Raw genomic sequence first — 27174 nt, 5'->3', positions numbered from 1 at the left:
AACAGTAGTTTTTTCCTGTCTCACTCACCCTCTCCTCTGATAAACAGTAGTTTGTTCCTGTCTCACTCACCCTCTCCTCTAATAAACAGTAGTTTGTTCCTGTCTCACTCACCCTCTCCTCTAATAAACATTAGTTTGTTCCTGTCTCACTCACCCTCTCCTCTGATAAACAGTAGTTTGTTCCTGTCTCACTCACACTCTCCTCTAATAAACATTAGTTTGTTCCTGTCTCACTCACCCTCTCCTCTGATAAACAGTAGTTTGTTCCTGTCTCACCCTCTCCTCTAATAAACAGTAGTTTGTTCCTGTCTCACTGACCCTCTCCTCTAATAAACAGTAGTTTGTTCCTGTCTCACTGACCCTCTCCTCAGATAAACAGTAGTTTGTTCCTGTCTCACTCACCTTCTCCTCAGATAAACAGTAGTTTGTTCCTGTCTCACTCACCCTCTCTTCTGATGAACAGTAGTTTGTTCCTGTCTCACTCACCTTCTCCTCAGATAAACAGTAGTTTGTTCCTGTCTCACTCACCCTCTCTTCTGATGAACAGTAGTTTGTTCCTGTCTCACTCACCCTCTCCTCTGATAAACAGTAGTTTGTTCCTGTCTCACTCACCCACTCCTCTAATAAACAGTAGTTTGTTCCTGTCTCACTCACCCTCTCCTCTAATAAACAGTAGTTTGTTCCTGTCTCACTAACCCTCTCCTCTAATAAACAGTAGTTTGTTCCTGTCTCACTCACCCTCTCCTCTAATAAACAGTAGTTTGTTCCTGTCTCACTCACCCTCTCCTCTAATAAACAGTAGTTTGTTCCTGTCTCACTAACCCTCTGCTCTAATAAACAGTAGTTTGTTCCTGTCTCACTCACCCTCTCCTCTAATAAACAGTAGTTTGTTCCTGTCTCACTCACCCTCTCCTCTAATAAACAGTAGTTTGTTCCTGTCTCACTAACCCTCTGCTCTAATAAACAGTAGTTTGTTCCTGTCTCCCTCACCCTCTCCTCTGATAAACAGTAGTTTGTTCCTGTCTCACTAACCCTCTGCTCTAATAAACAATAGTTTGTTCCTGTCTCACTCACCCTCTCCTCTAATAAACAGTAGTTTGTTCCTGTCTCACTAACCCTCTGCTCTAATAAACAGTAGTTTGTTCCTGTCTCCCTCACCCTCTCCTCTGATAAACAGTAGTTTGTTCCTGTCTCCCTCACCCTCTCCTCTGATAAACAGTAGTTTGTTCCTGTCTCCCTCACCCTCTCCTCTAATACAGTAGTTTGTTCCTGTCTCTCCTCTAATAAACAGTAGTTTGTCCCTGTCTGACAATTAAATAAACCAATTATAGCAAAATGAGGGAGGTGGTGGGTCAGTTCAGAATAAGAATCACTAAACAAATCGGCAAATAAGCTTAAACTGTGATTTATTAAATCAAAAGAAAATCAAGTGCTCTATCACATAATGTCCACTTAAACAGAACAAAATTAAATAAAACTCTCAAACGGTAGCACTGTCCAAACTAAACTCAAAGTGTCCAAAAATAACGCAAATCCAAACCAGTAGAGTGTGGCCAGTCTCCTCTGGCCACTCTTAAACTCCTTGGGAAAGTCTGGTCAAATATCCAATATCCACACTCCAGGAAAGGAAGAAGTTCTCTAAATCCAGAGGTATAATCCACATCCAAGGGAATAATCCAAATTCAAGGGAACAATCCAAAAGGGAAAGAAAGGCAAGAACATGGGAAATATTCCTCTTGCCCACAGCCGTAGCCTGTCTGTCTCCCTGCTCCTTCACTCTGCACTCCCTGAGTCAAACTCCCCAGGTGGCCCAAACATTGTGATTGCCCATCAACCCCAGGTGAGCTGTGGGCGGGGCTTCACAATCACTGACTGTTGCCATAGCAACCCATGTATCCAACTGGCTTCTTGTAGCATATAGTCCAGCAGATAATTAGAAACATTTCATAGCGCAACGGATTGGTAGAAATAATAAAATACATGAAAAATGGTGCATAGCAAACAAAAAATGCATGGAACCAAAGTGACTCTGGGCACAGATGTTACACTCTAATAAACAGTAGTTTGTTCCTGTCTCACCCTCTCCTCTAATAAACAGTAGTTTGTTCCCGTCTCACTCACCCTCTCCTCTGATAAACAGTAGTTTGTTCCTGTCTCACCCTCTCCTCTAATAAACAGTAGTTTGTTCCTGTCTCACCCTCTCCTCTAATAAACAGTAGTTTGTTCCTGTCTCACCCTCTCCTCTAATAAACAGTAGTTTGTTCCTGTCTCACCCTCTCCTCTAATAAACAGTAGTTTGTTCCTGTCTCACCCTCTCCTCTAATAAACAGTAGTTTTTTCCTGTCTCACCCTCTCCTCTGATGAACTGCAGGAAGTCCTGGATCTCGGTCAAGGCCTGCACCGACTGCAGGATCCTCAGACGACTCTGGCTTAGCAACGTGTCCACGCTGGAGTAATTCTGCATCCAGTGAAGAAAGGATAAAAATCACTTATCACAAATAACGAGGCTTTTGTTTTTAACACTTTGACTGCCCACGTTAGTTGGAAATAATACATTGCTGTGCCCAGCTATTGGAGCCTTAGGAGCCTTTTTTCAAGGGAAAAAATACCCCAGGCGATTGACGTCCGGTTAGAAAACGGCTAACCAAATCCATCGCGGGAGGATCGCCGACCACCCGAGGCATAAATAAACCGCGACTAGCGGTTCGAAGAGCTATAGGGTTGAAAACTCTGTAACACTTTATATTAAGGTCGTCTTTATAATGAATTCTAATGTGCTTATAAGACATTATAACACGTGCTATAAATGTTTGTAATCATGTATAAGTGTATAAGTGCTGATCATAATACATTATTATGCTCCGTGGAACAGCACATTATAACTATTATAACTTAGGTTGTTATAAAGGCACATAGAGAAGTGCTGTAATGTCTGTCATAATGCATTATAACCAATGTGTTTATTAAATGGAATAATGTCTTGTAAGCGTCAATAATATGCTATAGCATCTTATACAACGTTTTGTCACTTTACTTAAAGGTCACAAAGTCATACTATAGTGTATTATAAAATGATACAACTGCTAATAACCATTAAAGAATGTTGCCACTTTACGTCTCAAAGTCTTTTTGAACACTACGACAAGCGGTTACACCGTTTTAAAGTGGATGTACACGACAAGCAAGTCGGCGGTCGGCACAGTGGCTCTTCAAAGGTAAAACTTAAAACATGGCAGTGAGACCTGAAACACGATTGTTTTAAAACGGTCTAACCTGAATGAAGAGCGTCATGGCGCGGCCGGCGTAGTAGCCGGCGCGGTCGTAGTCCTCCTGCAGGATGTAGAGCAGGCTGAGCTCCTGGCTGTAGTGGCTCTCCAGCAGGGCCTTGTGCTCCTCCACGCGCATGGCGCGGTCCACGAAGCTCAGCAGCGCCTGGTCGCGCTGGCCCAGCTGCAGCTGCTTCAGCATGCTGCGCACCATGTGCGACAGGTACATCTCCTGCAACACGGCGGCCATGTTGGCCCCAAGAAGAAGAAGAAGAAGAAGAAGAAGAAGCTGGGGTTCAACTCCAGTGTTGATTTCGTCGACTAAACTTTTCAAACTTTTCACACTTTTCACACTTTTCACCTTTTCACACTTTTCAACTTTTCACACTTTTCAACTTTTTTGGATACAGAAAGCAAACGAATTCCCTCAAAACACAGTTTTCGGATACAGAAAGCAAACAAATTCCCTCAAAACACAGTTTTCGGATACAGAAAGCAAACGAATTCCCTCAAAACACAGTTTTCGGATATAGAAAGCAAACGAATTCCCTCAAAACACAGTTTTCGGATACAGAAAGCAAACGGTGATAACCTATCACCGAGTATGTATGAGCCTGAACACTACGACGAAAAATGTTCGTCGACTACCTTTCTTCGCTGACGAAAACTAAATGGAAACTATGATGACTAAAACTAAGACTGAATATACTGTTAAAGTCATCAACAAATAAAAACTAGACTACAAATGTTAGGAAGGGCCTACTGGACAAGAGATCCAGTATAGGTCATTTTACACTTGGTTGCATGCTGAAAATAGCAGATCTACAAGCTCACAACACGTCGCAGCGGATCTACAAGCTCAGAACGTGTGGCGCTGCGGCGCGTTGTGAGCTTGTAGATCGGCTATTCTCAGCAAATTACGACGGCATCAAGGCCCGCCAAAATACATTTCAGTCGACTAAATCAACTGTAGATTTAGCAGACTAAAACTAGACCAGACACTAAAACATCCGAAACGACAGCCATAGCGTAAAATAAATCAACGCACTACTTCGTCGTACTACAGTCACACTAAAAGTATAGCAAAAATACTAATAGCTAAACCGCTACAAGCTCAGAAAGCGCCGCACTGACACGTTTTGAGCTTGTAGATCCGTGTTTTAAGCCAGGTGCAACCTGGCTATACTGTCGATGTTGAGACTAGTGAGGACGCTGCAACGTGAGGCCGTATCCTCTAAGGCCATGGTATAACGATTACAATAATGACAATTAAATAAACCAATTATAGCAAAATGAGGGAGGTGGTGGGTCAGTTCAGAATAAGAATCACTAAATAAATCGGCAAATAAGCTTAAACTGTGATTTATTAAATCAAAAGAAAATCAAGTGCTCTATCACATAATGTTCACTTAATCAGAACAAAATTAAATAAAACTCTCAAACGGTAGCACTGTCCAAACTAAACTCAAAGTGTCCAAAACTAAACTCAGGTGCCCAAAAATAACGCAAATCCAAACCAGTAGAGTGTGGCCAGTCTCCTCTGGCCACTCTTAAACTCCTTGGGAAAGTCTGGTCAAATGTCCAATATCCACACTCCAGGAAAGGAAGAAGTTCTCTAAATCCAGAGGTCTAATCCAAATTCAAGGGAATAATCCAACTCCAAGGGAATAATCCAAAAGGGAAAGAATGGCAAGAACATGGGAAATATTCCTCTTGCCCACAGCCGTAGCCTGTCTGTCTCCCTGCTCCTCCACTCTGCACTGCCTGAGTCAAACTCCCCAGGTGGCCCAAACATTGTGATTGCCCATCAACCCCAGGTGAGCTGTGGGCGGGGCTTCACAATCACTGACTGTTGCCATAGCAACCCATGTATCCAACTGGCTTCTTGTAGCATATAGTCCAGCAGATAATTAGAAACATTTCATAGCGCAACGGATTGGTAGAAATAATAAAATACATGAAAAATGGTGCATAGCAAACAAAAAATGCATGGAACCAAAGTGACTCTGGGCACAGATGTTACAATGGGAGATAAAAAGATCACACCCGTGTGAACTGAGTGGTGCAACTCCCCTCTCCCTCTGCCCCTCCCTCTCTCCCTCTCTCTCTGTGTGTAATTAGCAGGCAACAGTGTAACACTATCTCTCTCTCTCCGTTTCTGGCACAACAGCGCCACTTTTGCCCCTACTGGTACTCATAGTCACATAGGTGAGGACACATATATGAAGACAAGGGGGAAGTTACTTTTAAAAAGTAAGGAATTATAGTTATCGTTACTTATCTAAAAAAGTAATTTGTTACTTTACTTTACATTAAATTATGAAAGTACCTACTTTACTTTACTTTAAAAAATAATAATATAAAAAACGATTTAAAAGCAGGTTTTTTGTTCTGTCGCACAGTAAGAGAAAAGACAACTGCCTCCTAACATTATGAAATATAGTGGAACAATAAAACATGTTCAGGAATTTTGAAAGGCATCTTTATAGAGATATTCTAATTCATCAAATGTATTTTTGAGCTCATCTTCCATTTTAGAATATTCACTGTTCAGGTATTTGGAAAATGTATTTCTGCACATTGGCCCTGCTTTCACTGGTATTTTGCTGACCAAGGAACAGACTCCACCGGCGTTGAGAGGGGAAGCAGTGAATTCATGTGAACTGTGAAAGGTATAAGTGTGTGGCGGTATGTATACCCGGTAGATGGGCTCCGCCCACATGTTCTCCAGGTTGGGCGGGCTGCTGTCGTCGATGTTGACGGTGGCGCAGTACTGCAGGGAGCGCCACTCCGTCAGGTGGCTGTAGGCCTCCATGGCCGCCATCTCCCAGAAGTCCTTCTCCGAGTCTTTGGGCTCCCCGTCGCTCCACTCCTCCGTGTTCAGAGCCTTACACGACGACAAGGAAGGACGTTATAAACCCATTTAGACCCGAGAAAAGATTCTACAAAATGTCTTCCAAATCATGACGGTATTCTGGAAAAACCTGCGTTTCTATGTCAGTCGTTCTCCAAGATTTTCATGTCAAGGAGCCCGAGAATTATATGTAATATGCCGCCGACCCCCCCATCTGAAAATATGTTGTTCCAGGGACCCTCGAGAAGCAAAGATGTGAGTTAAAATGTCACTTAGGTGAACCAACACGGACATCCCTCTAACCCTGAAAGAATATATATTCAAAGATTTGGGGCACATTTTCACGATTTTTCAAAAATAGCAGACCTACAAGCTCATCTATGAGCTTGTAGATCTGCTATTTTTCAATAGCTAAAGTATAACATAATGCTCAGTTAAAACACCAAAAGGGGTTCCCGCCCAAAATGGGTTAAAGATGCTTTCTCAAATGTTGTTATCTTGTTATCTTTATTGTTGAACATGTTTTGGCTACAAAACTATACCATGGTTGATATCCTTATAGCTCAATAGAACACCGAAGTCTGTTTAGTTTATTTCTCCATTCAGAATTCCCATAAATGTGTTTAACCCACGATTTTGCAACCCAGAAAGAAGAAAAAAACGGCAGGTTACAACACTTTTTTGTTGTTTTTCTTCTTTGTAATTGTTTGTTTGGTCCAACATATTGTGTTTGTTGTCATGAGTTGTCACGACTCGAGTTGGCTTTGTCCGCGGCGTAACCGTCTTTAAATAAATACCTTTTGAAATGTCTATGGGAAAAATGCATTGGGAATCATTTCCTGGGCCTGGCGTCGTCATGAAAGGGGGTGGGACTGCGATGCTCTATACTCATTGTATAAAGCCTGATCAATAATACCTCATTGTACAGCCGGACGGCTTCTGCAAAGTCACTGCTGGCCTCCGCTTGAAGAGCGCTCAGCGTTATGGACTTGGTCCCGATCTTTCCGCCGAAGATTCCACGCACGACATCGTAATCCTCCAACGATCTGTACAGCCTGGAAAAAAACAGAGGAATGCGTGATGTCGTCTATGTCGGGTGGAAAGCTCATATTATGTCCGGAACGGTTACTTTTCACGATTCAAATTCTAATTCAAGTAGCAGATCTACAAGCTGAAAGGGCTTGTGGATCTGCTATACTTTTGATGCTCTTGTTGTGTGACACTGCGGTGTGATCAAGCATGGGGTTAATTTAGGAGAGAGAAAAAAATAATATGGAGATAAGAGGTTTCTGTCCGACAGCCTGCTAGCATGTAATCATAACCTAGCTCCTTCAAATGCTATGGACCAGAGCAAATCTGACTGGCCAGGTTTCCTGGCCATGTTATTTTCCTCCCCGGACATGCATTCCGAGTTATATAGAGGCAACCTGGAGGCAGCCAGAGACTGGCAGATGCTGGTGGACGTGGGCCAACGACTCACAGTTCAACCAGAGATCGTCATCACCAACCTGACCATCCTGACCTAGTCCTGTCACAGCGCAGAGTGTACTTTGTGGAGCTTACAGTCACTTGGGAGGATGCAAAATGAGTGGGGACTCGGGACTGGATTTTTCATTCAGAGGGAGGGTGATGGTATTTTATATCAGGGCACATACATTTCCTCCACGGGGGTACCCCTACTAAATTTGACCTGTCCCTTATAGGTGCTTTCTTCCGGGCAGCAAGAGAAGGGATACAGAACACGGAAAAAGTCCATTCAATCGCCTTGTTCAAAGACACATAGTTTAAGTCGTGCACATACTTGGCGAGATGGATCCATTTCTCCGTCTCGGGGGGCACGGCGTCCCTGCGTCCTCCTCCCCGAGGCCGCTTGGCGGGCGGCGGCTCCTCCTCCTGGGCCTGCAGGCTGCAGGCCAGAAGGCCCTCCTCCAGGAGCAGGATGCCCGAGGGCTGCTGGAGGCTGGCCAGGCAGCTGGAGCTGATGGCGGAGGGCTGCAGCTGCAGCAGCTCCCTGTGCTGGTAGCTCATGTCCTGGATTTATACAGGGGATGGGAGTGTTTGATATAAAGGATTGGAAAGAAGTCAGAGGATTTGTAACCTATGTAATGAAGCCAGAATTGGAGATGAGTATCATGTTTTGTTGGAATGTAAGAATACTGGCATTATGAATTTCAGGAAAAAAATACCTGCCACTTAATTTTTTTACCCACCCTTCTATGTTTAAATTAATTGCATTACTAAAATCTGAAAAACAAAAGGTAATCTATGAATTGGGTGCTTTTCTGAAAAATGTTCTTCCACTGTACAAATAGGGAAAGCCTTCCGATATATGTTGTATATCGTTTAATCTGTAATGTATTGTTTACTTTCGATTGTATACTTTTATGAATCTGTGCTCCAAACCATGTGATCATGGTCGCGAGTTAAATAAATGATGATGATGATGATGATGATTTTTACGACACATTTAGAATTTTAGATTTTAGCCCATTTTGACCTGAGATCAGATTCTTAAAATGTCTAATACATCCTGACAGTTTTCTAAAAAAAGCTATGTTTATGTCAGTCGTTATTTTTTCAAAAATAGCAGACATATACAAGACCTATATGAGCTTGTTAGATCTGCTATTTTTCAATAGCTAAAGCATAACATAATGCCAACACCAAAAGGGGTTCCCAGAAGCAAAGATTTGTATTAAAAATCATTCAAAAATGTTCAAAAACAGGCCCGGTAATCCAGCATGACGGCGTGTCGCGGGTTCGAGTCCTGATCCAGACAATCTTTGCCACTTGTCCCCCGCCCCCCATCTCTCTCCCCCTTTCCTGTCGTAATAAATAATATCTTCAAAATAAATCAAAACAAAACTGTAATATTTTTCAAACATTAAAAAAGAAATAGCGGATGTAAAAACTTGTACAGTGAGGCATGAAGTGACACGCTGTGAGTAATAGACCTGCTGTTATTGTTTTAGCGAACATATAGATGGCTAAGTGGTTAAAAATGATCGTGAGCTATATTTGTAGAAGAATTCCATAATACTACATAAATACAAGAAATGCTACTTTTGATGATTCCAACCTGCACACAGGCCACAAAGGGCGGGAAGCACATGGTGCTCTTGTTGAGGAAAGCGTTCATGTCCGCCAGGAGCTCCGTCGTCATCCGGAGACTCTCTCCGGCCTCCCGGTGGCCCTCCGACTCCTGCAGGATGCCAGCGAACAGAGAGCTGAACAGCTGCTTGGCTAGGATGGCGTCTCTCTGCCGAAAGGTGGGGGGGGGAGAATAATAATAAGTAAGACGCGCGAACGCGGGAAGTAAATTGCAATAACAACAATTCAAATTAATTACGTACTTTTTAAGGTTTTTTTTTTTTATATTTTTTTAAAGTTTTTTTTAAAAATGCCAGGAGGTTCTTGGGCGCCCCTTTTACCTGTACCAGGCAAAAACTACAAAAAGAGGACGCTGTGGACGCGGCTCTTGAACCGGAAGTATTAACCCGACGCTGTTTACGTCGCTCTATCTGACCTTTCACTAGCATGATCAACACGCTGATCTGATAACCGTACCTCCTAACATCGTGCCTCACCTCATATCACCTCATCTGAGCTTCAATTAGATAAACGCCATTACAGGAGTCTATGGAGCCCGCCTCAACGCTCCCATGGGGCCGAATAATGTATTCACCTAATAACGATTACAATAATGACAATTAAATAAACCAATTATAGCAAAATGAGGGAGGTGGTGGGTCAGTTCAGAATAAGAATCACTAAACAAATCAGCAAATAAGCTTAAACTGTGATTTATTAAATCAAAAGAAAATCAAGTGCACTATCAAATAATGTTCACTTAATCAGATCAAAATTAAATAAAACTCTCAAACGGTAGCACTGTCCAAACTAAACTCAAAGTGTCCAAAACTAAACTCAAGTGTCCAAAAATAACACAAATCCAAACCAGTAGTGTGGCCAGTCTCCTCTGGCCACTCTTAAACTCCTCGGAAAAGTCTGGTCAAATGTCCAATATCCACACTCCAGGAAAGGAAGAAGTTCTCTAAATCCAGAGGTCTAATCCAAATTCAAGGGAATAATCCAACTCCAAGGGAATAATCCAAAAGGGAAAGAATGGCAAGAACATGGGAAATATTCCTCTTGCCCACAGCAGCAGCCTGTCTGTCTCCCTGCTCCTTCACCCTGCACTGCCTGAGTCAAACTCCCCCCAGGTGGCCCAAACATTGTGATTGCCCCTCAACCCCAGGTGAGCTGTGGGCGGGGCTTCACAATCACTGACTGTTGCCATAGCAACCCATGTATCCAACTGGCTTCTTGTAGCATATAGTCCAGCAGATAATTAGAAACATTTCATAGCGCAACGGATTGGTAGAAAATAATAAAATACATGAAAAATGGTGCATAGCAAACAAAAAATGCATGGAACCAATGTGACTCTGGGCACAGATGTTACAACCTGTACAGTGTATGGCTCGGTATGCGCTAATGCTGCCAGGCTAACCTGGGCCAGGGCCTGCAGTGGGGCGATGGGGCTGCTGTGTGAGGGACCACTATAATAATAATAATAATATCTCAAACTTATATAGCGCTTTTCTGAGTACCCAAAGACGCTTTACATGGGGAGGCTTCACAGAGGTAATAAACAAAATAAAAACAACTTTATTAGAAGAAAAGAAAAGGAATAAAAACACTAAAAGCTAAAGAACATTAAAAGACAGTGAAAAGGGTTAGCTATAGGGAAGGCAATATTGAAGAGGTGGGTCTTATCTTGAGGGTGGTTTTGAAAGTTTGCAGGGTGGGGGCATCTCCGAGTGTATATAGGGAGTGCATTCCACAGGGTTGGGGCAGCAAAGGCGAAAGCTCTGTCACCCCACGTACGGAGTTTGGTTTTGGGGACGTCGAGGAGGTTATTTGCACCACTAACCTGGGCCAGGGCCTGCAGCGGGGCGATGAGGCTGCTGTGAGGGATCTGGATGTCGGGGAAGTCTCCCACTCGGTAGCTACGGTACAGAGTGACCTGGGCCTCGTTCTTTAACCGCTGGTCGGCTTTGTCTTCCTGTGGACACACACACAGACAGACACACACACACACACACACCAATGCCGAGTTACACTGTGGGTGAGTTGGGCTGAGTATAGAACAGGGCTCTTCAACGTTTTTCTGCCCATGAAGGACCTCTTAGCTGAGAGAGAGACGGAGAGAGATGGGAACCCCCCCCCCCCCCCCCCCCCGAGCTGAGAGATGTGAAGCAGGGACCATCACTAATAATATTGTATCAAATTGTCCATTTGTACACTCTCAGAGTTATGGGGGGGGTTGGGGTCCTTGAAATTAAAACGTTTTGAGAACCACTGCACACTAAATGGAACAGAGCCTTAATCAGTGTCATTGGCGACACCTGTGAAGGAAGATGGGAAGTGGCCCTGGTCGAGTGCTTTACAGCGAGTCTCTCTCTGACGCCCTGTGGAAGTCCCTTCCGCAGCCCTCTGGTGATATTCTCACTCCCCGTGCGAGTGTTTACAAATCCCAGCAAATAAACAAAATGACGTGACTAACTCACCGACGCAAAGCCTTCTAGACCTTGGTAAAAGTCTATTCTCGAAGCTGGGAAGCATCTCAGGTCCCCAGCTTCTCTCTAAAATGCACTTTGTGCGATTTTAATAACGCAATGTACCCTGAATTTACCGGGCAGAGTAATTTATTCTACTACGGCATTTCCGGGTTTTGCCTGCGCCGATTCTGGTTGGATTCATTTTATTTAATGATTAAAATTGTGCATTTTAGAGAGAAGCTGGGGAACTGAGACGCTTCCCAGCTCTGAGAATATACTTTTACCAAGGTCTAGCAGGCTTTGTTTCGGTGAGTAGTTACGTCGTTTTGTTTATTTGCTGGGATTTGAAAATCCTTGTACGGGAGTGAGAATATCACCAGAGGGCTGCGGAAGGGACTTCCACAGGGCGTCAGAGAGAGACTCGCTGTCCCGGAAGTAGGAAGAGTTATTCTGTGTGCATGTTAGCCCATTGGGCTACAGCGGAACGGAATACCTTTGTCTGTTTCTGTTTGGCGAGCTCTTTCCGAGCGAAGCTATGGCTGACTTTCTCCTGGTCCTTGAGGAAGCGGCGTCTCAGTCGCAGGATGTCCAGACGACGCTCGCTCTCAGCTTGACGGGGGAGACACAAAAAGGCAAGAGAATAGTTAATTCTACAACAGGTCGTTAAGAGGAAGCAATCTGATTGGTTGAAACGGTTTCTAGCCGTGGAGCACTGTTCACCACCTAATCAAAACAAAGAATTCAGTTCAATGCTAGTTTCTTGGGACATTAAAAAAAATCTTCAGCAATGTTCTTAGTTTTAAGGGTAACTGTTGTAGAATTGCAATATTACACTCGAGGGTGTTGTTTAACACATTTAGTACATAAATCGTCTGGAAACGTCATAAGGATTGGAACCGAGAGGTGCCTTCGACGTCTGTGGACGTCCTAGCGACGTCCAAACGACACGGGGCGAGATAAGAATATTCAGAATTATTCCTATTTTTTTTTTTGGCATTTCGCTTTTCGCTTGCCGTATGCTAACGCTCTGTGCAACTATTAGCTTGTCATTGACTCCCATGTTAGCGCGGCGGAAAGAATGACTCGTATCTCCTGATCCAGGGCGCTCTCCGTGGTGATGAATGGATCGATATGCTGGCGCTTCATTTCTGCTCCTCATCCGTCTCTCCCGCAAAATATGAACGCTTTTTGGAGCGTATATAAATATATTAAGATGATCGGGGATTGTGAGGTCTATTTGTCAAGTCAACTTTTTTAAGAAAGTGTTTCCGGTTTATGGCTTTCAGAGTAAAAGCACTCAGACAAATCCGGCACCCCGGAGCTTCTATGTTGATGCAGTTCCGGCACTTAACGTGATTATTGCTACTTCAGTGATGCTTTCGGAACTCGACTTTGTCAAGTTCCTGACCGCACCACTGTCGTGGCAATAATCACGTTAAACAACACCCTCGAGTGTAATATTGCTTAAATTACAAACAGGTTCTTGATCTCTCAACGTCAAGACACATTCGGCTAAAAGCACCACTGACTTTAATGAATTTCCAAAACTTTTCCAAAACTTTTCCAGAATATTTAACGAAAAAAGAGGGGACTCCCGCACACCCGTCTTCAAATGCAGGGAAATGGTTTAATAGGGAACCAACAACGTTTCGGCCTAGATAAGATACATTTTGGCCATTTGAAAATAGCCCGATCTACAAGATCTGCTACTGTATTTTCAAAAGATTTTTAACAATTGACAAACTTGAAATGGGACATTCTACACAATGACTAATATTGTTACTTTCACTTTTGGTACTTTAAGTACATTTTGATACGAACACTTTTGTACTATTATACAGAAGGGAGTTCCAACCGCGCCTCTAAGCCTATGGCAGGCCAGTCTGGTGCATCTCAGAGGCCTCTAAGCCTATGGCAGGCCAGTCTGGTGCATCTCAGAGGCCTCTAAGCCTATGGCAGGCCAGTCTGGTGCATCTCAGAGGCCTCTAAGCCTATGGCAGGCCAGTCTGGTGCATCTCAGAGGCCTCTAAGCCTATGGCAGGCCAGTCTGGTGCATCTCGGACCCCGTTTCCAGACCTAAGCGTAAAACGGCTTTGGGCTACGGACAGAAGAAGCTGTCCGCAGCTGGTGCAGGATGGAAAAGAAGCTCCACCTCCGCAGACGACTGCCGCGGAGAAGAGCGTTTCCGGGAATCGTCCGCGGAAGTGGAGCTTCTTTCCCATCCACCAGCTGTCTAAAAACCCGGAAAAAGAAGCTGCGGACAGCCGAGGACGTGCGCAGCTCTTTTGATAGTGTGGCAGAGGCAGGACAGGTTACAGGAGGAAAGGAGGCACTGGAGTTTCGATGTTTCAGTTACTGTACATCTTCGTCAGGCTATATGACCTGACAAAGACGTAACTGAAACATCGTTGTCGCTTTATTACTTGCACCCCGTTAATAAATTAAGGGCCTAAATTGTCTTTTCTCATGTACTTTTGTACTTTCACTCTTACCTTTGAATACTTCTACATTGCAAGCATTGATACACTTTTACCTAAGTAAAAGAATGTGTACTTTTCCCCACCACCGGCCGGTCTTATATCTTCTCAGAGAAGCGTTTATACCTCTACTGCGACTGTCCCCCTCGTCCGCTGGCGCAGCGAGGCGTCTGGTGCCAAAGCCTTCCCCCGTGGGCCTCCTCATGGCCGCCGCCTGCCTCTCCGACTGCCGACTGCCGAACACCAGCAGCGAGGAGACGGACTCGGAGGAGGAGGAGGGCGTGTACTCCGCCAGCGTGTCCACGCTGCTGCCCGTCAGCCAGTTGTATGCAGAACGTCGACCACCTGGGAGGGGAGAGAAAGGAAACCCGTTAACAGAGATGGCGACTCGAGTTATAACCCATTCTGACCCGAGATCAGATTCTAAAAAATGTCTTCTGCATCCTGACAGTTTTCTGTTTCTATGTCAGCGGTTCTTCGATTTTTCTAAAATATTTTTCAATAGCTGAAGCATAACATAATGCTAACACCTGCTCCTTGTGTCTGGGTGAACTCCAGGGAAGGCCTAACCTGCTCCTTGTGTCTGGGTGAACTCCAGGGAAGGCCTAACCTGCTCCTTGTGTCTGGGTGAACTCCAGGGAAGGCCTAACCTGCTCCTTGTGTCTGGGTGAACTCCAGGGAAGGCCTAACCTGCTCCTTGTGTCTGGGTGAACTCCAGGGAAGGCCTAACCTGCTCCTTGTGTCTGGGTGAACTCCAGGGGAGGCCTAACCTAAAGTTTATTTTCCCTTTTTACCTCCTTTATGATGAAATCCTGTTCTTTGACTATGTAGAAGTGTCTATTTGTACGTTCTTTGACTATATAGAAGTGTCTATTTGTACGTTCTTTGACAATATAGAAGTGTCTATTTGTACGTTCTTTGACTATATAGAAGTGTCTATTTGTACGTTCTTTGACTATATAGAAGTGTCTATTTGTACGTTCTTTGACTATATAGAAGTGTCTATTTGTACGTCTCTAAATATTTTGATGAATTGAACATGGTGGACCCTCTTGTAAACAAGTGTAATGCTTATACCGTAATTGGGTCGTCCACTCACAGTTAACAGTCTTTGTATTGAGTTTGTGCTTGAAATGTACTGTAATTCTGCAATCAATCAATCAATCAATCAATAACCTGCTCCTTGTGTCTGGGTGAACTCCAGGGAGGCCTGCGTGGCGCGCAGCTGTCCGGCCGCCATGCCGGGCGTCAGGGAGGCGCTCCCGGCCGTGCTCCCGGTGGCGCCCTGAGACGAGGCCTGGGTCTCCACGAACATGGGGGTCATCACGGTGCTCCGGAGACGCCAGTTGGCGTCGATGACGTAGTCCTGGGTGTGAATGCATGGAGAGAGCAAGTGTTGGTTTTGGCAGCACATTTTGATCTTAGTTTAGTCAGAGTTTTTATTTCGTTTTAGTCATATTTTAGTCATCTGGAATGCTTTAGTGTTTAGTTTTAGTCGACTGAATGTCATAAGATTTTAGTCGACTAAATCTACAGTAAAAATGCATTTTTTGCGGGCCTTGATGCCGTCGTAATGGCTGATTTTACGTTTGCTGAAAATAGCAGGTCTACAAGCTCGTAGATCTTCAACATGCCACCAAGCATAAAATGACTTGCCTTTTATTTATACTGGATCTCTTGTCCACTAGTCCCTAACATTTTAGTCGGGTTTTTATTTGTTGACAAAATTGTCAATATATTTAGTCTTAGTCATCATGGCTTAGTTTTCATTTAGTTTCCATTTAGTTTTTGTCTGTGAAAAAAGGTGGTCGACGGACACTTCTCGTCAAAGGGTCGATTCATACTCCTATTTTAGAGCCGAATAAAAGTCGGTTCGGCGCTACAATTTGACGTCATTTGAGGTTCGGGGGGGCGGGTACCGTCCTAAAGTCGGCTCTTCGGTGCTACTGAAATTTTCTGACGAGCCGAAATCATTTCGGCACTACAGCGCCGAAACAGGAGTATGAATCGGCCCATAGTTTTAGTCGACGAAATCAACACTGAAGAAAGAGGCCACACACACACACACACACACACAGGGAAACGCACTGTGATAATAATTATGACCCGCTATGTTTGAATGGGGCGGACGGCAGCTGTATTTATATGACGTGTATATTATTGTCCGCTCATATTGTATGTCTGTGGTAAACAAAAATAGGTGGCATTCACAACCAGAACGCTGTACTGTGATTAAAACAAATCACCGCTGCGTATTGTCGGAAAGTGCGCTTTGTTTGAAGGCTCATTTGAATTCTGGTGCGGATCAAACAATCACATTCTAGTTCGCCAACAAACGGGGGTTTTGCTTTGCTTCCAGCTTTGCTTCCAAGCGCACCCGACTTCGATTCACTGCAGGTGACTGTGAATGCAATCCGCATCCAATAAAATATAAATATCCTACCTCAAAATTAAACACATAGCTCAGCATGATCTATCTATACATTGTAGCTGACATGGCATATGGATAATAATTTTATATGATGATCAGATCATCTATGGGAGTACATTTTGTAAACCACTGTAATTCATAATTTTGTTCTCAACACCATAGATTTCTACTGTGTAGTTTAAGAATTTAACACATTGATAATGATCCCTGCTGCGGTCGATACAGCGCAGTGTGAACGCAAACACAGCAAATTAAATATGCACGAATGACGTAACCGAGTCCACCGAAGTAGAGGTTATAGAACGCGACCTTCATTTTGACAAAAACAAAATATCTACCACAACGAGCCAGCATTGGCCACGAATGACCCCCTGATTATCATCACTAACTAACTGAAGCCCGACACACACCGGCTGCGTCCCCCGCGCGGCGCCGCGCAGCGCACACAGCCACCTCCATTATTTTCAATGAACCTAACGCACACCGGCGCCGCACGGAGCCGCGCCGCGCCGCCCGGCGCGCCGATAGAACACAGTTCTATTTTCCAGGCGCCGCAGACGGTCGCAGCCGGTGTGTGGTGGGCTTAAGCCCCACCCCGATCCCCCCCAACAACGAACGGACGGTACCTGGAAGGTGCACTCGGACAGCGGGTACTCGAACATGCTGCGCGCGTAGTCGGGACTCTGGCTGGTGGTCTCCAGCAGCAGGTCGGTGGCCAGGCTGAGGAAGCGGCGCTCGATGTGGCAGGAGTAGAGCGAGTGGAGCACCGCCAGCATGCGCTCCAGCGTGGCCGAGGGCAGCCGCCTCTCCTGGCTCCAGAAGTTACGCACGTACAGCCTGGGGGAGGGAGGGAGGGAGGGAGGGAGAGAGAGAGAGGGAGGGAGAGAGAGAGAGCTGTCACTGTGATGATCGCGCTATAGAGACACTTCTTAACACAATGTAAAAACTATACACAAATATTAGAGAGGAGTTCTTCCCAAAATTTGAAACAAATTTCCCAGAATTCCGAAGTATGACAGAAAGGGAAAGATTACCAGTCCTTCTGGGGGAACAGAAAGAATGTGCACTTTTGGCTGCAACATATGTCAATTCCTGTCACAAGAAAAGGGACAACCAGTAGGAACACACAGTATGCCATGTTTTATTTTCTGCACCACCTGCTTTATTTTATATTATTTTTTCATGTCATTGATATTATGTTGTTATGTTGTTGTTTGTCATATCTGTGATTGTGCTTTGGCAACACTTGTAAAACGTCATGCCAATAAAGCCTGTTGAATTGAATTGAATTGAGAGAGAGAGAGAGAGAGAGGAGAATGAGAGACCAGAGCCATAGAGTAATACCCCATTTTGACCTGAGATCAGATTCTAAAAAATGTCTTCTACATCCTGACAGTTTTCTGAAAAAGTTTCTATGTCAGTCATTCTTCGAACAAGCTCGTAGCGCGCCACGCTATTTTTTGAAAATAATAATAATATCTAAAGCATAACATGGAAAATGGTTTAATACAGAGTTATCATACGACAACTTCACGCTCACGTCACGGGGGCCAGTCCAATGGCTCTTCTACATAGACAATGTTTTTATTGTGAGGGCAGTGTCAATGCACACTTCTAAAACGGGTATAGTCCCAATACTTTCACCGATAACCCACACACCTTCAATCAACTTTATGGGGTGCCCACCCTTTTTTGACTTGAGAGCTATACTTTCAAAATTACCAGCTCAACAAGATCTATACCCACCTGAAAATAGTTTAAATATGTACCTGAGGGTGCTTTATAGAATAGCGGTGCTGGCATTACATATAAGACAAATGCACTTGGAATGGGAAATAGAATAGGTAGGGTTTTTTGTATGTAATTTATAATGCTAGCGATGTTTGTGCACAGCAACACTGAAAACAAAGTGTTGCATTGTGGATTTGAGCTTTTTTTTTTTTTAAGATATTTTTTGCGGCTTACGCCTTTTATTGGTTTTTGAAGGGACAGACAGTAGGCTGACAGGAAACGGGAGAGAGATGGGGGGAAGACATGCAGTAAAGGCCGTGTCGGGCTCGGGAGTCGAACCCGCGGCACACTGCGACTGGATTACCAGTCGGGTGCCCAGACGGTTACGCCACCGCCTGGGCGACAGGCGCTTTTTGATGTCAATCAATCTATCAAGTGGCAGATGCCAAGAATTGTCTTTTATATATTTAATTTAAATATTATTTAGGGGCATATGCCATGTGATCTACCTGCAGAGCCTTTGTGATCTACTGGTAGATCGCGATCTACCTTTTGGGCACCCTGTTAGACTAATCCGCACCAAAAGGTTGTTTTTCATTTAAAACAAAAGTGCGTATAGAAGAGTTCATACAGGTTTGTCAGTCAACTTTCATTTCAAATATATCCGTTGTTGTTCGTAACAGATTTCCAAATAGTCTTTCTTTTCTTTTTTTTAGCTTAAAATATATTCCCGTCTGCTTAGAATTGTATCTGTCTTTCTCAGTAAAAAGGGTATATTTTACATTATATTTTATTTTATGGCATTCAAGCGGAAATGTGTGTAGGTCTGCTATTTCTGCTATTTTTGCTTAAAAACTATGTATGGACATTTTTCAACATGGAAATGATTGACGATTAGGTGATCATACATGTAATAATTGTGACAGGCCTATAGCAATGTTACGTGTTGTGAGCTACTGAGCTTGTAGATCTGCTATTTTTGGTGAAGAGATTTTGTGTAGAGGGGTGAAAAAGAGCGCATCGTACAGTGTCAACTCAGGTCTGTTTTAAGTATAGAGGGTGTGCTCTAAGCCCTAAGGTAAGTTAAGACTTGTGATTTGGGGGTTCTGGGGTACAACATGTTGTCACACTGATGACCTTCATATAGTATATGTTGGTGTTCATCTCATGTGGAATTGTGACAGCATGTTTTGCATGTCTGGGATTTGGTAGTTAATAAGATTTGATGTTTGAAACAATGGAAAATACAATGTTATATTTGGTGGATTTTACAATAAATGTTTATGAGGAGATTATCCAGTGTGCAGACTGTTATATTGTTGTGGAAAATGTGGAACACCCTACCAACAGCCGTTAAGAGATGTTAATCCCTAGACTCCTTCAAGACCGCTTTCAAAGAGCACCTACGGGTTTCTGCAATTTGAAACTGGCCCCTGTAAAAAAACAAGTTAAAGTCCCCTTCCCACCACCATTTCCCCATACTGTACACTGCACCGTACATCATTATCAGACTTAATTGTGTCCTTGAACTTCTTGTTTATGCCCCAACATGACTGGATATACAGGTTTTGTAGCAGTTGTAGAAATATTAGACCTAAATTGTCTAATGTTAAAGCTCTTCTTATCATGCAAAGCATACTTTTCTTAAAAACTTTTTTTTTTAATATATATTTTGGGGGAAAATACCGGTAGCCAATTTAACACAGAGATGCCCACTATTCCTTCGTGCCCAGTCTGCCCACCTATCCTATTACCGTACTGTAGGCCTATAACTAACTGTGCCCATGATATGAATAATTAAATATGTCTAGCAGCAGATAGATTTATTTCATCTTTCTATAGAGCAAATATACACTGGAACTAAGTTGAGTCTGTACTTCCAATTTCCAATACTTTTACATCTCGGATCCAAATATTGTACTTTTACTCCACTACATTTATTTGAAAACTTTAGTTTCTACTTACTTTGTAGATTCAGATAATTATAACAAAACATACAGTAACCACTTCAGTCTTCACTCTTCAACACTAGGCTATACATTTTGGCCATTTGAAAATAGCCAATCTACAAGGTCGCTACAAGCTCGGAATGTGATGCATTGTGAGCTTGTAGATCGGCTATTTTCAAAGGATGTTTATACATTTGACATCTTGAAATGGGACATTCTTCACAATGACTAGGTTAATTACTTTTGGAACTTTAAGTACATGTTGAATTCCGGACATACTTGTAACAGAGTAGTTCTACATTGCAGTATTGCTATTTTTACTTAAAAAAAACATTTGAGTAGTTTTTCCACCACTGTAGATTGGATAATATGTTCCCTGTCTGGAATTATAGATGCTGGGGTTCTCAAATGGTTGGGTACACATTCTGAGTTGTTGTCCAGCAGGTGGCAGTAAAGGGTTAACAGCTACAGTTGCGCAGTGAGGAAATGAAATGAAATGAAATCTGGTGAAACGAAAGTAAACAGACAAAAGTTTGGTGGCAGCGACACACTCTCTAGTCTCTAGTCTACTACTCTCTACAAAACCTTTCTACAAGACGTTATACACAAAGTCTCTACAGAACCTTTCAACAAGACATTTTACACAGATACTGACAAAAGCATTGGTGAGTAGGCTACTGCATTTAGTTAATGATTTATCCTAGACAAGGAAACCTGCCTCTCAGTCAGTCTGTCTATTAAACTCTAATCCTGATTTTTTTCCCTCACGTAGCCTATGATTATCATAGCGTTTTTCACTTCCCCAAAATGTGTGTGTGTTTTGTAGGCCGCATCCAGCTATCTAAATAGGTGACAGGTACTCTGTGTGGTTAAATATCAAAGTGAATGAACAGGTGTGAGATCTGTGAGAGTCTGTAATCCTTCTAAAAGTTTTTTTTTTCTATTTTCTTGTAGTGTCTTAATGTTGATCTTGCCTCCTTTTAATTTGTTCTTAATCTTGTGTTTAATCTGGTTTAATATTATGAATGTCATTTTTCTTTTGTTCTCTATTTTATGTAAAGCGCTTTGGGCTGCATTTGATACAACTGCATATACAAAAAATAATAAAATCTTCTTTGGCCTATTGATAATCACCTCTCCCTGTGGCCTGCTGAAAAGTGGATTTTTAGGCCTGTTTTAAAAAACAGTGATCTGCATTGTTGAGGGAAGGGGTCAGGACATTCCAGTGATTCCACACTTGGGTGGCAGTGCTGTAGATTAGAAGGAGAATTAACCCATGTTTGTTTTTATAAGATTGCCGTTCTAGGGCACGGTAGTACTGTGGATGTGGGTGTTTTTAGGTAATTAGACAGATACTCAGATATCTGTATATAAGTAACATCCAAAAATAAAATATGTTTCACTTTTGCCAATTGGGAGTACTGTATGTTTGCAAAGATTCACATGGATCGGTCCAGTGGTGCCAGAGATTAGCTGCTCAAAGACAGACACACAAATGATAATCTCCGGCCTGGTAGAGAAGTAACATCCAAAACTAAAATTGTTTCACTTTTTTTGCAGTGTGTAGAAATGGCGTGTGCCAGCAGTCTCCTGTCTGAAGAGCAGTTCCTGTGTTCTATCTGTCTGGATGTGTTCACTGATCCAATCACCACTCCATGTGGACACAATTACTGCAACACCTGCATCACACATTACTGGGACACTAGTGATGTGTGTCAGTGTCCTCTGTGTAACAAAACCTTCTGTAATAGACCAGAATTCTCTGTTAACAAAGTCCTCTCTGAGATGGCCGATCAGTTCAGGAAGTCAAAGCAGCAGAGACAAACTTTCAGCACAAACCCAGAACCAGATGAAGTCTCCTGTGACTACTGTACGGAGACCAAAGCCAAAGCCCTGAAGTCCTGCCTGGTGTGTCTGACCTCCTACTGTGACACTCACCTGGAGCCTCACCTGAGACTCGCAGGGTTAAAACGACACAAGCTAATCGAACCTGTGAAGAACTTCGAAGACATTCTGTGTAAGAAACATGACAGACCTCTGGAGCTGTTCTGTAAGACTGACCTCATGTGCATCTGTCAGTTCTGCACTGAGTACGAACACAAGTTACATAGAACTGTATCTCTGAAAGAGGCATATGAAGGAAAGAAGGCTAAGCTGGGAAAGACAGAGGCTGAAGTTCAGCAGATGATCCAGGAGAGACAAGTGAAGATTCAGGAGGTCAGACACTCAGTGGAGCTCAGTAAGAAAGATGCAGATACAGTCATAGCTGTCAGTGTGCCGATCTTCACCGCTCTGATCAGCCTTATTGAGAGCAGCCAGGCTGAGCTCATTGACGTGATTGAAGAAAAGCAGAAAACAACAGAGAAACAGGCTGAAGACTTCATCAAAGAGCTGCAACAAGAAATCACAGAGTTAGAGAAGAGAAGCTCTGAGCTGAAGCAGCTCTTACACACTGAGGACCACCTCCACCTCCTCCAGAACTTCACATCCAACACTCCTCCACCTACCAAGGACTGGACAAAGGTCAATGTCCATCAGTCTTCACATGTGGGGACACTGAAAACAGCTGTGGCTCAGCTGGAGAAGACACTCAGTCAAGAGATAGAGAAGAACCTGCATGATGCTGAGCTGAGGAGGATCCAGCAATATGAGGTGGATCTAACTCTGGATGCTGATACAGCACACCCTTCACTCATTCTGTCTGCGGATGGAAAACAAGTTAGTCATGGAAATGTAAGGAAGAATCTCCCTGACAACCCAGAGAGATTCTGTACATGTGCCGATGTCTTAGGAAAACAAAGTAACTCCTCAGGAAGGTTTTACTATGAGGTTGAGGTTGGAGGGAAGACTAACTGGGATGTAGGAGTGGCCAGAGAGTCCATCAACAGGAAGGGGCCGATCATACTGAGTCCCACCGATGGTTACTGGGCTATAGGGTTGAGGAATGGAAATGTGTATGGTGCTCTTGCTAGCCCTCCTGTCGTCCTCCATGTAAGAGAGGAGCTCCAGAAAGTAGGAGTGTTTGTGCATTATGAGGAGGGTCTGGTCTCCTTTTATGATGTGGAGACCAGAGTTCATCTTTACTCTTTCACTGGCTGCACCTTCACGGAGAGACTCTATCCATACTTCAGTCCAGGTCTTAATGAGAACGGTAAAAACTCTGCTCCTCTGATCATATCTCCTGTCAATCACACAGATTAGACTAATCGGCACCAAAAGGTTGTTTTTCTTTCAATTTCAATTTGTATTCCTGTTTTCCTTTTAGGCTTCGTAATCACAAATTGCACAGGGCAGATATGACGAATAACTTACAATATACAAAACGATCACTAACACGTCACAACGTGTTGTAAGCTCGTAGATCTGCTGTTTCTGCTATTTTTTGTGAAAAGTTTGAAAATCTTTGGACATTTTTTAACATGGAAACGATTGACGAATATGCAAAAAATAATTGCGATTATCTCAAATAATTGTGATTAGGCGACCATGTATTAATTGTGACAGGCCTAGCAATGCTACGCGTTGTGAGCTTGTAGATCTGCATTTTTTTGGTGGTGAGCTTGTTTTGTGGGGGGGGGGGGGGGGCAAGTACAGTGCCAACTCAGGTCTGTTTTACGTATAGTGGGTATAAATTGTGATTTGGGGGTTCTAGGTTACAATATGTCACATTGATGACCTTGACCTTGATATAATACTGTGTTGGTGTTCATTTTATGTGGAATTGTGACAGCATTTTTTGCATGTATGGGATTTGCTGGTGAGGAAGATTTTGATGTTTGAAAGTAACAATGAAAAATACTATGTTGTTATTGGGTGGATTTACAATAAATGTTCATGGGGAAATTATCCAGTGTGTGCAGACTGTTTTTCTGTCCAACACATGGTATTTTACTGTTTGTATGTACAGTACATGTTTAATGTATTATTTATTATATATTAACTGTCGTGCAGAGACATGGCGTCCCAGACAGTGTATTCCTAGAACTTGATATGTCCTTTATTGTAACACTTGGGTCATTTAAACATCTGCCTCACACTGTGACAGACAATAGCCTACATGCAGGGACCGTCGGAACACTTTTTGGACCTAAATATGGAATAGCGGGGCTGGCGTTAGATAAGACAAATGCCCTTGGAATGGAAGGGGGGACAAATGGAATAAGATTTGTTTTGTATTTAATTTGTAATGCTACCGACGTTTGAGCACAGCAACATTCTTGAAAACAAAATATTGCATTGTGGGTTTGAGCTGACGGGCCCTTTTTGAGCACCGCCCGGCTCATATGACTGTGTGAATGTGTGGCTCCAGGCGGCCCCGTAACGACATCTAGCGCTATTCTCCCGTCACATAGCCTACTTGCCGAGCACAACAAGGAAGTGATGTGGCTCGCTCTGGTGGCGCAAAGTGTAGCTACTTTTGTGAATGTAATATAGTTTTATTAGGTTAATATTGCTATATGTTTGTCTCTCGTGGCTTTACTTTACTCTAACATACAGGGCATATGTATAAAGTGACTTAAATTATAAGACCATTACTGCGTCGAACGTATCGACAAAAGTAAAAGTAAAAATGTCAAATATCAATTTTTTTTTATAAAGCATGGCTACTCACTGCAGGCCTTGGTTTTCATCGGTCAGTCCCTGAAGGAGGGTGTCTTTGGCTGTGCTCAACACCTCCACCGATGTACTGTCATTCATGCTCTCTGTGTCACTGGGAAACAAACGCTTAAATACTTTAATGCCGTCATCCATGCTCTCTGTATCACTGGAAAACAAACACTTAAATACTGTACTTTAGCAACAAAGATAATCGAAATCTAGATATTTTCTGGCAAAATTAACATTGCATTATAACCAAGACTAAAAATACTAAAAGACTAAGGTTTTTCAGAAGACTGAGAAGAGTGATGTGTTATTCAAAAGACTAAGACTAAATCAAAATATTCAGAGCGGGTAGCGAGTTTTTTTTCCGTAGGATGGCTGCGGGCTTCGCCCTGCCCTACTACTAGTAGCCGGCGTGGTAAAATGAGCGCTCCTTTCCTGAGCTATCGTAGGAATAAAACACTTGCGAGCGGCGAGTGGGTGTTTGTTTACCTGTAGTTATCCTGGATCCACATGAGGATGTGGTACATCCTCTCCCTGCAGAGCGGCGAGGAGGGGGTGTTTGTTTACCTGTAGTTATCCTGGATCCACATGAGGATGTGGTACATCCTCTCCCTGCAGAGCGGCGAGGAGGGGGTGTTTGTTTACCTGTAGTTATCCTGGATCCACATGAGGATGTGGTACATCCTCTCCCTGCAGAGTGGCGAGGAGGGGGTGTTTGTTTACCTGTAGTTATCCTGGATCCACATGAGGATGTGGTACATCCTCTCCCTGCAGAGTGGCGAGGAGGGGGTGTTTGTTTACCTGTAGTTATCCTGGATCCACATGAGGATGTGGTACATCCTCTCCCTGCAGAGTGGCGAGGAGGGGGTGTTTGTTTACCTGTAGTTATCCTGGATCCACATGAGGATGTGGTACATCCTCTCCCTGCAGAGCGGCGAGGAGGGGGTGTTTGTTTACCTGTAGTTATCCTGGATCCACATGAGGATGTGGTACATCCTCTCCCTGCAGAGTGGCGAGGAGGGGGTGTTTGTTTACCTGTAGTTATCCTGGATCCACATGAGGATGTGGTACATCCTCTCCCTGCAGAGTGGCGAGGAGGGGGTGTTTGTTTACCTGTAGTTATCCTGGATCCACATGAGGATGTGGTACATCCTCTCCCTGCAGAGTGGCGAGGAGGGGGTGTTTGTTTACCTGTAGTTATCCTGGATCCACATGAGGATGTGGTACATCCTCTCCCTGCAGAGTGGCGAGGAGGGGGTGTTTGTTTACCTGTAGTTATCCTGGATCCACATGAGGATGTGGTACATCCTCTCCCTGCAGAGCGGCGAGGGGGTGTTTACCTGTAGTTATCCTGGATCCACATGAGGATGTGGTACATCCTCTCCCTGCAGAGCGGCGAGGAGGGGGTGTTTGTTTACCTGTAGTTATCCTGGATCCACATGAGGATGTGGTACATCCTCTCCCTGCAGAGTGGCGAGGAGGGGGTGTTTGTTTACCTGTAGTTATCCTGGATCCACATGAGGATGTGGTACATCCTCTCCCTGCAGAGCGGCGAGGAGGGGGTGTTTGTTTACCTGTAGTTATCCTGGATCCACATGAGGATGTGGTACATCCTCTCCCTGCAGAGCGGCGAGGGGTGGGAGGTGAACGCCGCCACCGCTCCCAGGACCTCCCGGAGCTGCACGGGGGTGAGCAGGGCCAGGATCTTATGGACGATGTCCAGACAGACTCTCTGTCGGGTCTCGTCCCTGTAGACGACGACGGGGCGAACAAACACAAATAAAATGAGGAAAGAAAGACATCGTCCGGTGCCTCTTCTCGCGTGAGCCGACAACATGGACGAAGCACCTTTATTAGATTAGATTAGATTCAATTTATTGTCACTGCACATACCGGTAGTATACAAATACTTTGACAATGAAATTAATAGTGACGTCCAACCAGAGTGCAATACAGTAATGCAGTAATGGGAATAAATATACTTGTAGTTGAATGTACAGAATGTACAGTATGTACAGTAATATATAATAAATAGGAAATAAAATAGAAAAATAGACAATGAAGTATAAATAGAAATGAGGAGTATGCATATATATACACACCCACACAAGCCATAAGCCATAACATGCTAGTGTATGTATATATGGTGTGAGCATGAGAGTTCAGATAGGAAGGGGGGGGGGGGTGGAAGGGGGTATCATTGTTCAGTGTCATTGAAGAGGGGCATAGTTCAGCAGGGAGACAGCAACAGGAAAGAAGCTGTTCCTGAGCCTACTGGTGCGGGAACCAATAGATCT

The 27174-nt window shown here is 43.7% G+C and overlaps 2 protein-coding genes across 2 annotated transcripts in view; one reads left to right on the top strand and one right to left on the bottom strand.

Annotated features, from left to right (window-relative positions):
* The window catches only part of prkdc (protein kinase, DNA-activated, catalytic subunit), a 122139-nt gene that overhangs the window by 22050 nt on the left and 72915 nt on the right, over positions 1-27174 (bottom strand). Inside the window, exons 56-68 of the mRNA XM_080794236.1 lie at positions 26452-26625; positions 24885-24983; positions 17219-17429; positions 15338-15527; positions 14288-14506; positions 12178-12293; positions 11057-11188; positions 9200-9379; positions 7922-8151; positions 7037-7175; positions 5965-6153; positions 3274-3498; positions 2350-2458 (exon numbers count right to left, since the gene is read on the bottom strand). Coding sequence (XP_080650362.1) covers positions 2350-2458; positions 3274-3498; positions 5965-6153; positions 7037-7175; positions 7922-8151; positions 9200-9379; positions 11057-11188; positions 12178-12293; positions 14288-14506; positions 15338-15527; positions 17219-17429; positions 24885-24983; positions 26452-26625 — 2213 coding nt within the window. The remainder of the gene's footprint in view (positions 1-2349; positions 2459-3273; positions 3499-5964; positions 6154-7036; positions 7176-7921; positions 8152-9199; positions 9380-11056; positions 11189-12177; positions 12294-14287; positions 14507-15337; positions 15528-17218; positions 17430-24884; positions 24984-26451; positions 26626-27174) is intronic.
* On the top strand, positions 20812-23664 carry LOC308336728 (E3 ubiquitin-protein ligase TRIM39-like). Its single transcript, XM_080794241.1, has 2 exons — positions 20812-20937; positions 21833-23664. The coding sequence occupies exon 2, from the start codon at positions 21842-21844 to the stop codon at positions 23471-23473; it is 1632 nt and encodes a 543-aa protein (XP_080650367.1). The 5' UTR covers positions 20812-20937; positions 21833-21841; the 3' UTR covers positions 23474-23664.

This window comes from Protomyctophum bolini, assembly GCF_963924005.1.
Source record: "Protomyctophum bolini genome assembly, chromosome: 21".
Lineage (NCBI taxonomy): Eukaryota > Metazoa > Chordata > Actinopteri > Myctophiformes > Myctophidae > Protomyctophum > Protomyctophum bolini.
Note: the sequence above shows the minus strand (reverse complement) of the source record. Positions and strands in the feature narration are given on the sequence as shown.

Excerpts from the sequence above, each read along its gene's own strand:
- LOC308336728 (XM_080794241.1), top strand. The coding sequence starts at position 21,842 with ATGGCGTGTGCCAGCAGTCTCCTGTCTGAAGAGCAGTTCCTGTGTTCT.